This window comes from Nuphar pumila, chromosome 4 (genome assembly GCF_984573655.1).
Source record: "Nuphar pumila chromosome 4, dmNupPumi1.hap1.1, whole genome shotgun sequence".
Classification (NCBI taxonomy): domain Eukaryota; kingdom Viridiplantae; phylum Streptophyta; class Magnoliopsida; order Nymphaeales; family Nymphaeaceae; genus Nuphar; species Nuphar pumila.
The window spans coordinates 8,792,553-8,804,609 of record NC_143252.1 but is presented as its reverse complement, the minus strand read 5'-3'; the positions used below and the strand labels follow the sequence as shown (position 1 = coordinate 8,804,609).

General features: G+C 37.4%; 1 protein-coding gene across 1 annotated transcript; it reads right to left on the bottom strand.

Annotated features, from left to right (window-relative positions):
* Positions 1 to 486: 486 nt before the first annotated feature.
* On the bottom strand, positions 487 to 6,955 carry LOC149839276 (putative nucleolar protein 5-2). Its single transcript, XM_090002423.1, has 10 exons — positions 6,768 to 6,955; positions 5,382 to 5,491; positions 5,218 to 5,259; positions 4,961 to 5,140; positions 4,711 to 4,875; positions 4,021 to 4,221; positions 3,640 to 3,936; positions 2,888 to 3,088; positions 2,656 to 2,790; positions 487 to 1,220 (listed from the first exon to the last, which is right to left on the bottom strand). Exons 2-10 carry the CDS (start codon positions 5,457 to 5,459, stop codon positions 801 to 803), a joined length of 1,719 nt encoding a protein of 572 aa, XP_089858549.1. The 5' UTR covers positions 5,460 to 5,491; positions 6,768 to 6,955; the 3' UTR covers positions 487 to 800.
* Positions 6,956 to 12,057: the final 5,102 nt, after the last annotated feature.

The following is a 12,057-nucleotide window of genomic DNA, read 5'->3' as shown; positions in this document are numbered from 1 at the left end:
CAGTGGAAGGGTGTCTTCCATAGCAAGTGCCGAGCACGATTTTTGAATGAAAGAAAAATGAGTATTATTCTATAGACTTGGAAGACATGATCAAACCATGAGCAAATTTGAAACTGAATCTGGCATGACATCAATTTTCCCGTTGAACATATGATGCAAATTTTTTTTAAATTCAAGAATCTCTCCACATCCATCACTTGTTATCCGTACCTTGTGCCTCCCACCCTAATCGGTGGCTATGGGGAAGGCACTCTCTTGCCTATCGATAGAAGATCAAATAAATCTTAGGACGCTATTTGTGGCTTTTAATCATCGCGTTGGTTCTCATGGAAATTACTATACCACCTGCACAGCAAGTCCGCATATGATTCATCGTTGTTACTGCTCGGCTGGAAGATGCCAATTTGGTTGAAATGAAAGCCTTGCATCTTGATATTTGTTTCTTGTCTCTGTCATCTGATGTATTTAGCAAGCAAGATGATTGCACAGAACAATTCATTTGTTCTAAAACCATCTGTATGCCATGTATGCTTGTGAAAAGATTTTAACAAAATAACAAGCTCATCCTGTTCAAAAACAATCTCTGCCCAATGAAAAAACTGGGAGCCGCAAAAACGGAACATACTGCAAAATGAAAAACAGATAAGTTATCTATATAAAAACTGTGTCCAGAGGCATCTAGACTTTACATCAGCAAAGAAAACTGGAGGCACCATACCAAATGCAAAAACAGCTCTGCAACTTATGACAAATTCTTGGTCTCGTGCTGCAAGCAATGCCATCTCAGTTTTCTGAAAAGGTCACTCATCCCTGTTCTTTTCCTTCTTTTTCTTCTTCTTGTCTCTCTCTTCCTCTTCTGGTTCAGCAGATTGATCCTTCTTTTTCTTTTTCTTTTTTAAACCCTCTTCAGGCTTGGCAGTATGAACATCCTCTGATGAAGCATGCTTTTTCTTCTTTTTCTTTTTCTCGCCTTCTTCCTCCTTCAGAGGAGCTACATCCTCAACCTTTGTCGTCTCTTCCTTCTGATGCTTTTTCTTCTTTTTCTTCTTTTCTGGCATTTCCTCCTCATCTTCCCGTTCTTGATTTGCCGTGTTTTCTTCTGTTGGTTTAACTTTTTCATGTTTCCTCTTCTTTGTGGGACCCTCTATCTGCTCATCTGCTGGCTCCTTTTCAACTTCCATTGTCTTCCCCACAATAGAGTCTGATGCAGGATTATAGGTCTGGAGAGAGAGAGAGAGAGAGAGAGAGAGAGGTCAATGTCAAAAATATTCACAGCAACATTATCTCATCAAGGGAGATGACATCAAAACCATGTCTGATAGTTTACAAGAGAACAGGGGAACATCAATTTTCTTATTACATACAAGGACCTCCAAGATTTTTTTGAAAGGACTTCCAAGATTTTGCATAAGCAAAGTTCGGGGATTTTTATTCATCTAGTAACAGATGCAGTCAGGAGTTATCCAATTTTTGTGTGAATCTGGTCATGCTAGTGTCAAGTAGTTCCATGATGTTCATTTAATAGCATAGTTATTATTTCAAAATGTCACAATATTATCGCTGTAAATTCAGCAAATGATAATAAAGGTAAAATATTGCAATATTTTGAAAATATCACCAATTTGATAATATCACGATGTTATCATGAGAATATCGCGCTATTCTTGTGATATTATCAAATATCAATTAGTTTTACTGCATTTATTTATTTTTTACATTTTAAATATGTTTTTCTCCTTCCTTTTACTTTTTTACTTGTTTTTTATTATTTATGTATTTTTTGTCTGAAACTGAGATTTTTTTTCTTATTTTTGTTATTTTTTAAGCCCTGAGATTTATCACCAAACCTATAACCATCGCGACAATAGCATCGCTGAGATATAGCCGATATCGATATTTGTGACTGTTTAACAGTCACAGTCTAGCATTATGTGAAAAGTCTACCCTTGGCAGAGCAGGAGTGAGATAGGAGGGAAGGAATGATACTGTTTTTTTAGCATCTGAGTGATGACCTAACCATCAAGTAAGCTAATATAAGCAATATATTATGCTAAAGAGTGGGAACTCCATTATCTTGTGCACAGGAATTGGTCATCAGGATCAGCCGATTTGTCTCCATTTCCCTTTTTGAGAGCATGTTTAGGAAAAGGGTTAATGAAAGCAGCACAGCTCAAGCTTAACCAACTTTGCATTTGGCTACTAAAACAAACCAACAGTTTGATGATCTTTAGCATGGTATCCAAAGGAGCCTTCTAGCCATGAGAACTGCATAAAATCAAACTCATCACGTACTCCATGACTCCTTTTTCTTTTTTCCTGTTGTTGGGTGTGTGTGTGTGTGTGTGTGTGTGTGTGTGTGTGTGTGTGTGTGTGTGTGCAGATGTTTAACAATGATCCAAAGATGTCTAAAGACTTAAAACACTTTAAATATTGCAGGTGAAGGTGCCAATGAGTTAGCTGGATGGAAAATTTGCACTATCCTAACCAACAAGTGTAAGGTTTGAACTACCCAGGAGCTAACCCCAAGCTTAACTGTCAAAAAAGGGAAAAAAGAGAGAATACTAACTGATTTCACTACCATAAAAATAACATTTTGCTAAGATTTCCATGGGTTTGGAGACAGGAAAATGAAGCAAATAGAAAGAGAGAACTGACCTTGGCAGCTGCTAATAGTGCTCCAGAGCCCTTCTTATGGTCTTGGCTGTAGAATTCAATCTTGGGCTTCCCTTTTGTAGATCCAGCTGAACGTCCCAGTTCCCTTCCCTCTAAATTCCTCAGTCGTGCTTCAAGCTGATTAACAGTTCGAAGAATGCCTCAAAAAATGACAAATACATCGCAAATGGTTGAACAATTGATATTGGAAATGAAGTTGGAAAAAGTTAGTCACCTTGGCACGGTTTTCAAGCCCCATAGAAGCATCTTGATTTTCTCCAAGTGCATCGTATCTGATTGCTAGAACAGTCTTTGCAGCAAGAGATCTAGAGATTTTACCTTTGAATTTGGGTGGTGCTTGCCCAATCAAAGAGGCATGGAACAATAATCCATATTTTGGTGTTGAATGTTTGGCCTTGAGTGCTCTGAAGAGTGCCTGCATATATAAGAGAAATCAGGCACATGGATCAGCCTTCTGACAGATAATCAGGTAACAAGATAGAGTATGGTGCATAACCCTTAGGAAGCTATACATGATAAGGCTGAAAAAACTTGACACGCCTCAGAGGACAGGACGAGGGGAATGCAGGAATATAACCAGATCATGGATAGAAAGAGGAGCACAATTTACAGGATTCAGCAATAAATGGTGTCAAAATATGACAATGTTAAGGTCATGCAAAAAGAGAAAATGCTCTCAACACTTAAACAAGTTTGGGCAATATTCAAAAATGTGCTCAACGCTATGTAGTTATTCTTTTTTCCTTTTAATTCCCACAGAATAGTACTTCCACTATAAGTTCAAAACAATAAATCATCAGAAACAGTCCTAATTATACCAACAAGAGGACAAGAGAAAATCGAAAAGAGTACCCAATACTAGCAAAAGGAAAAAGGCATGCTGCAGCTACACAGATTAGAACGAAGGCTAAAATCTTCAAGCGTTTCAGCAAAATCATTTATTGAGAGTTGAAAGTTGAAACACACCTTCTCAGCACCAAGAATCTGGACAGTGCTTCCTGGCTGTTTTGCTAAGTTCAACAAGCTACCTCCATGAGCTATAAGCCGAGCACCAACGAGCTCCCCAACAAGGGCAGTTAAATTTGGGGCTATAGTATTCATTCTATTTTTCAGATAATCATATAGCGTAGCTCTATACTCTGAAAGAGACAGTACTTGCTCACAAAGGGATCTGATATTGATCAAATCAAGGTCACTGACTTCTGTACCCATTGATATCATAGCTGCGGCTTTCAGCTCCACTTCGGTCTCTTCAGGTAATATCTGGAAAAAACACAGAAATAAACAACAATAAACATCTCAAAAACCAACTTACACGCCTCATTACAAGAATATGGTACCTCTTACCTCGGAGAAATCAAGATTTGCAGCATTAGAGCGGTTTCCCATGAGCTTCACTGTCTTGGCGTAGAGTATATTGTCTTGAACAATCTTTACAAGCTCTGGAAAATGCCAACCATACCATTCACGTACCCGCATGGCGTAAGTGTTAAGCTCTTTATCAAGATCGTCTAATAAGCTGATAGCTTGAACGATCATGGTATCCAACTACAAACACACAAAAGATGTGATAAAGGATTATTAACATATAGCCAACTCTTCTGCAAATTATAAAATATGACAGAACACGAAGTGCAGATAAAATTGAGATTAGATTCCTATAGCTATCACCAACACCCGTTGCTATGGATAAAAATACTTTTGTAAATTGATACCATCACCCACTTAGATGCATTTCCCCTTCCTATGAAACAAATCAAAATGAGAACTTCCAGGCTCTGCAGGAGCCATGAGAGTGAACGGCATAGCAGCGTCATCGAATAAGCCAAGTACCAACATTAACAGGAAATGGAAGCAACAAGATCATAAAAGCTTCACTTGAGAAAACTATCCAACAGAAAATTGAGAAAGCTAGACAGAAGTCCAAAAAAAGGCATAAGAACAGAAAGATAAGCAATATCCGGAATTAATATTGAACAACTCGGCTTGATGTAGTGATTAAACAAAGCATCTGGGGTTACGGATAGTGATTATCACCTTGTCCGGGCTGAATTTTAGCTTGTATCTTGATAGGCTGCGTGCTAGACCACAGCTCATCCGACTAAAATCTTGCTCATCTAACCCTGAAATGAGTTCGTTCAACTGATACCTCACACCCCTCATCAGTTCCATCACCGCACTGTCGTGAACACATTCTATTTGCTGCAAGAACCAACAAACACCTAAACTTGCAAACAGGACGAAGAAAAAAAAAAGTGAATCAAAGACAGCACCATAAAAAGCTTACCAATTTCTCCTTTATCATGTTCCCAAGTTTCGCATCTGCAACAGCCAATTCCTCACCAACACAATGTGCACGCAAGAACTTGCGCAGAGCCTTGCTCGGCTTACTATCGATGAGCAGGGTCGCGGAGCTCAACGCATCAGGGATGTTCTCAAACTTCTGAAATGCCTTTAGCTTCACAACCTAGAGAAGGCAACAAGGTGGAGTAAGAGAAACACATCAAACCAGCCAATTGAAAACAGAGAGAGAGAGATTCTGACCTTTCTAGCAGATTCTGACGATGTAAAGTCCTTCCATATGTCCTGAAAAAGACCACAGTTGAAGCATGGTAAAGAAGGTGGGAAAGGGTTTGTATGCATTCAAGAATACATCAATAAACCCCATGAGAGAGAGAGAGAGTAGGGGTTGATTGATTGACACCCACCTCCACTTGGGACAGCTTCCCTTCATTTAACACTTTGAACAGCGCAAACCCCGTTGAGGTCTCAAAGAGGACCAACATCTTCTCTCTCTATTCTTTTCTTCAGGCAACACCTGCACCGCCACCACCATCAAACCAGGGACGGAGCCAGGATTCTTAGCTAGGGTGAGTACAAATACAAACTAAAAAAGGAAAAATAATTACTAACAATATCTTTCTTTTTTCTTACTAAAAATTACTAACAATATAAATTAAAAAACAAATCAAAACCCTATTTTAAACAAACATCATAAATAGTTCATTATGCTAGATAAAAAAACCCTAATATTCTAACCGAAATCAAATCACAAAATATTCATGAATTCATGTCAAATAGTAATTAGAAAAAAAGACACAAAAACCTTAAAACTATAAACTAAACATTTATATCATTTAAAAAAACAAATCAAAACTATTCACTGCAAACAACAGAATTATGAATTATGCTAAGTGATAAAAAACACTAATATTCTAACCAAAATCACATCTTGCAATATCCATATATCCATGCCTAATAATAATTGAAAAAACACACAGAAAAACTCTTAAACCATAACTAAACATTTATGTCATTTAAAAAAACAAACCAAAACCATAATCCTTACAAACATTGTAAATTATGCATTTATGATTAATTAATAAAAAACCCTTAATGCTCTAACCAAAATCAAACCACATAATATTCATGGATTCATGCCTAATGGTAATTAAACACACATACACACATTAAAATCATAAACTAAAATTTTCTTTAATATAAAAAAACAAATAAAAACCTTAAATCCTAACAAACATCACATTATAGATGTGATAATTGAAAAAAATTACTAATTAAATATTTATGTCATTCGAAAAAACAAAATAAAAGACATAAATCCTAAAAAAACAAAGATTTAGGGGTTTGATAACCAAAATAGTATCTGCCGTGTATATTACTAAATCATCTACTTTGAACTTGCATTGCCACTGGTATGAAAGAAAGATATGCCGGCCATCTATATCTTATGTATTTTTATCTGAAACTGGTATATGGAAGGAATTTGAAAGGTTAATTATAATACAAATTTATTTTATGGCTTTTCTTTGCAAATATTGCTCGTTCAAATACTATTTACAGGTTTTAAAGATACCAAAGGACCAAGTTCAACTTGATGATAGAGATTCCACAGTGCTCTCAGCGGTTGAGACACGCTTAATGATAATTAAAAAGAAAATACCAGATAAAAAACCCCTAAAACTTTCATTATATATTCATGTTATTTAAAAAAATCCAAATCAATATTCAAAATCCTAAAAGAAATCACAGATTTATGCAAATTAAAAAAAAACAAAACTCCTAAAATAAAAAACCTCTATAAAGCTTTTTGGACCCAGCCACCAGGGCCAGGGGCGTGCGCCAGAGGGGTCTCCCGACGGCAAAGCTTCAGGAGAGAGAGGACCACAAGGCAAGGCACGGCCGTGCGCACCACCGCTGGTGCCGTCGGAGTGCTGGAATTCTCAATGCCGGGCGGCGGACCGCCGCTGGTGCGCACCGTCGAGAGAGAGAGAGAAGAGTTGGGGTTTAGGGTTTAGGAGGAGGGAGTTAAAAAGGGTCGGGGTTGGGGGATGGAGGGTGTGGAGTTGGGTTCGGATCAGAGTGGGCAGTCCTCCCTATTGGGAGAATTTTCGGGTAAGGGTGGGTGCCCACCCTGGCGGCTCGGCCTTGGAGGTGACAACGGGTCAGGTTTGGTTTGGATTCAGGTAGAACCAAATCGAGACCTGATTTGAGATGTTGGTACCAGGTTCATACCCGGGTTCAATCGGAACCACTATAAGAAAAATCATACCCAACCCTATGAGAATTACATGAACCGAACCATACTTGGTAAAATAATAACTTTTATAATAAAAAATTAAGGAAGAACTTGGGTTGGGTCAGGTCTGGTAAGAAATTTCACAAAACATAATGGCTTCTTGCATTAATGGGGCCTTTTGGGTCCGACCCTAGTTCTAATCAAACCTTCTCATTTATCACCAAACCTTGACCCTGTAGGTTTTGTTACGGGTCTAGTCCAGGTCAAACCCTGCTTCATTCACATCCCTACCCTCATGTCATGTTTAGGTAGCCAATTGTATCCCTCCTACGTGGCTAAGTCAACTCATACTTTGCTAGGAAGGGTGCCCAAAACGAACGGTGAGGATGACAACGATGGAGGGGTAGAGTAGGCTCCAGTTTAGTATTCAATGAATGGTGGCGATGACAATGATGGATGGTGGTGATGCCTTTTCAGCACTAGATGGCCTTTTGGAGAGTTTACCATACAAACATTCTCTAACCATAATGATAAAAGTTAAAATGCCAAAATAACGGCCTAGAAGTTCCTCTTGAGAAATTATTTTTCGCTAATTTTCTGATGCTTTTATCAACAAACATAAATATATTTAAATTTTAGGAAAAAATGTATAAAAAGAATAAACAAAATATGCAGATAAGAAAAAGACTATTGTGTCAAGAAAAAGATTATATTTTCAGAAAAAATAAAGGTGTCATGATATTTTTAAAATCTCATGAATTTTGAGTGTTTTAACAGGTTCCAAGATTATCCCACATATCGAGATAAATAGGTACATCCAAACATGTCCTGAAAAACATACCATGAAGAAGAGCAACTCGCTGTTCGGCTTGGCTTGGCTTGGAAAGTGAGTAGAGCTACGAAACATCTCATTTAAGTAGATGAGCTGACTAAGAACATAGCAAGCTCGGTGAGAGGATCCACGAGTTAGCTCATTTAGGTAAATGAGCCAGTTATGAACATTGCAAGTTCGGCTTGTTTTACATATATTATATTTGTAGATTCATATATTATATATTTTGTACATTATCAAGCTTTAAAAAATACTTAAAAAATGTCTTTTCAGAAAACAAGTCAGCTCAGACTCAGATTGGCTCCGCTTGCGACAAGCTCACAAACTGAGCCTGAGCAAGGGTGTGCCCTAACTAGCTGATCCCGAACTGCCTAAGATCGGCTCATTCAACTCGTTTACCAGCCCTAATTGACAATTAAAAGTTAAATACTGTCTTAATGACATATTAAGCATCTGACAAAAGTAGCTAACTCAAGCAAACTCATGCAGAAGAATCAAAACATGATTTTCTTCAAGGGAAACGTTTGTTACACTCCCAACTCAAGGGAAACCTCTTTCTTTTGAAAGGTCCACTTGGGAGGGAAAGTGTTTCTCAGTAGAAAAGGTATGAACCCCATTTCGACAGGAAAGCTGCTTTTTGCATTTATTATATTATATGGGTCCTATCACATATTTCTCATGGACATATTTGTTTCATCTCTTCTAGGAAAGATGCCCTGTGTGCCATGAAAGTGAGCCACATTCATAGGAAATGACACGTTTCTTGGTAAAAAAACATCAATTCTGAAGTATAGCACTATCAATGAAAAACAGCATAAATCTGGTGCGTATTTCACTTATGGGCTTCCACAGCAAGCTGTCTATTGCAATGATCAGGAATCTGAAGACTTGAATTTACAAACTTTTATTAATGCACAAAATATAATATAATAAGAGAGAAAGAGGGAGTCAAACAATCCAAACAAGTAACCTTTATGATGAATTTAACTTCCTCGATTGATACATCAATAATTTATTTATATTGAGAGAACACCTTTCCAATATAACCCATAAAAATTTGTTGATGGTCACAGTAGAAGTACTGGCTCCCAGAAAAAGGCTTCATTTTTTTTGAGACACCAAATGGCTTCATAGAAAACAGAAACTGTTCTAATACACCAACAATCAGATAGCTTGAAGCATTTTGTGAGGTTTCTTCAACCAACAATTTGATGTTCAATCAAGTTACTAAATTGGCAGCTGGCGGTGATATTTTCCTGGTATTGTATGAGCTGCAGCTCTCACATTTCTGCCCAACTACATGGAAGAAAACTTCACTGGTGGCACTGCAGTCATTACAGAGGATCCAAACCTGTAACAGTTCATATAGTAAATGAGCCAAGCCATTTGCAAAATGGGGACAATAACAAGCTTGTTCAAGCTCATAAAACAAACTTGTTTAACTGAATAAAGTTGCCATGGCTGATCAGCTTAGGCCGAACAAGGGCCGGTTTTCACATAACACAGTATAGAACAGCTGGTTACATAATGAGGTTTGCATATAATACAAGACATCAGGGATTCAATTCCTCTCACCAACTTTACTAAAATGACAATTATATTTTTTTGTTCTTTTAGTTTAAACAAGCTAGATCAAGCTCAACTGGAGCTCATGATGGCTGGCTTGTCTCAGGCTTCATGGACCTTGTTGTGAATCTGAGACCAAGTTTGAGCTGGCAACCAAGCCTGAACAAGGCAAACTTGGTCAAATCAACTATTTACCAGCTCCAATAGGGCATAGCTTAAGCAAGAAAGGATGGATTTGTACCTTTTTGTACCGATGCGATAATCCTCAGGCAAGATTGTTGCAGCAATCTGTAAGCAAATATTGCAAAACATTAAAAAATAACACCCAATGAAGAGAAGAGGATCTATGAGCTGAACCCATGTAGGTGAGATGAGGCATAATGTTGATGATGATGATCACAATGGTAAGAAATAACGCGCTACAACTGTACAACACAACCCGCCTTGATTACCACCAAGACCAAAAAAATCCCAAGTAGGGACATTAAGCCATCAATACTATATATATATATATATATATATATATATATATATATATATATATATATATATATATATATATATATATATATATATATATATCATCTGCGCTCAATGTCAATTATACGAATTGCAGGAAGTGCCACCATTCAGTGATCAGTTATGAGTTTTATAATCAGTAATATCTGTGAACTTTAAGAAAACACACTGTGACATGATTCTGGTGCTTTCTCTCGAGGGAATAATAGACAAAAGGCCTCAAGAACGCTATAGAGGTACAATACAGGAATTTGCGCATCTCAGACTAAGAGTGCTTATGTCTGACGGTGTAAGACATATTCCTTACAAAAGGTTTATGCATATTAGAAAATGGTTATGATTGTGATTGGAAAATTCAGTTATAGACCGTGTTGTTGAGTGTGAGAATCTGTTTGCTGCCATAAACTGTGAGGATTTTTTTTCCAGAATGCCCTCATCTTTGTAACGAAATGGGAGTGATCTCAAAAGGCACAACCCAATAGGGTTCATACAAGAGACGATGATAACTCACACAACCCAAATATGGGTTCAAACACAAAAGACCACTAAGGGTGAAACCAACAATATAAAAAATTATAATCTTCCTTTTATAAAATGCATACAAGATGCGTACAATACAAGGAGCAACATGCCCCATATATATACACAGATTCTAACTGTTGGGAGGCCCCAACAGCAATAATGCCCTTGACAATACCTATAAAAGTATCAACAAAAAACAGAAAAAGAAAAATAAAGAAAATAGAAAAAGTATGAAGACAGTTTTGCCCCTAATGAGCAGATCCTATTACAAGGGGAAAACGACCAAAATAGCCCTAAAGGGTATTACCTATTACATTTACAAATAATCCATAAACAAAATATATATATAAAAGATACAATATCTTAACAATCTTTACATCATTCCAACAAAGCCTACCTTTGTACAGATGACAGTAGGAAACAGCACACCTGATTTTGGGCAGTTCCATTAGTCACTATTTCATCAAGTATACTCATGTATATGTTATAATCATTAGGCGTCTGCATTGAATCCAAAACCTAGTTGAATAATGCACAACCAACCAGACATGCCTGTTCATTAAAAATACTCTATGCATATATTGGGCTTATGTTTCTTAACATTTCATCTTGTTAAGCTACTTATCATCGATATATTTTATTAAATGTTTAATTGATTTAGTCCTTAATTTTCCTCACCTGCTATTCATTTAGCATGCCCTTATCATACTTTTTCACCTATATGTGATCACACGTTTATTTTTAAACCCTTATTTTGATTCTCATACATCTTACATGGTTTTGGTCCCTATGCACCTTTTCCTTGGTAAAGCTTTAGGTCCCGATTGTGTGCCATGGAAACCTCTGGGTTTCCATGGAAATGCACATAATTCCATGCATTTCCGTGTGGCCCACCACGAGAATACAAACACAAAATCCTCTTTCCATGCAGAAAGAGGACCTTGTTTTCAACGGCCACGCCCCTCTTTTCCACTGAAACGCTTCCTGTGGGGGTGGCCGGACTTGAGTTCCACATAAGAGAGCTCCCCGGCAAGTGATGTTGTGGAGCTCTCTTCCACGGGACACAAATGTGCCCTTAGAGATGTGCCTTTTGGCATTCTCTAGGGCCAACCTCAACTTTAAATTTATGCTTACCATAACTTTCTAAGGTTCCTACTTGATAACTCATCTCCCAAGATATAATGTGTTTTTTTTCTCATGGACTTTTGATCCTCCTGACTCCACCATCATGTTTTCTTAATGAACTCAAATATCTTGCTTTGCAGTCTTCTTCTTGTCATTCATCTCATGATGTTCGGTTAAAATAATAAGCCCTTGATGGGTCAGCCCTCTCAGAATATGATTCTACAGGTTTGATCTGTTTCAATAATGCTCATAGTAATTAATATATTTTCAGGAACAATCAGAA

Excerpts from the sequence above, each read along its gene's own strand:
- LOC149839276 (XM_090002423.1), bottom strand. The coding sequence starts at position 5,459 with ATGTTGGTCCTCTTTGAGACCTCAACGGGGTTTGCGCTGTTCAAAGTG. Across the intron at positions 4,876-4,960 it reads ACATGATAAAGGAGAAATTG|CAAATAGAATGTGTTCACGA; the intron begins GTAAGCTTTTTA and ends TGGTTCTTGCAG. Across the intron at positions 3,089-3,639 it reads AGATTCTTGGTGCTGAGAAG|GCACTCTTCAGAGCACTCAA; the intron begins GTGTGTTTCAAC and ends TTATATATGCAG.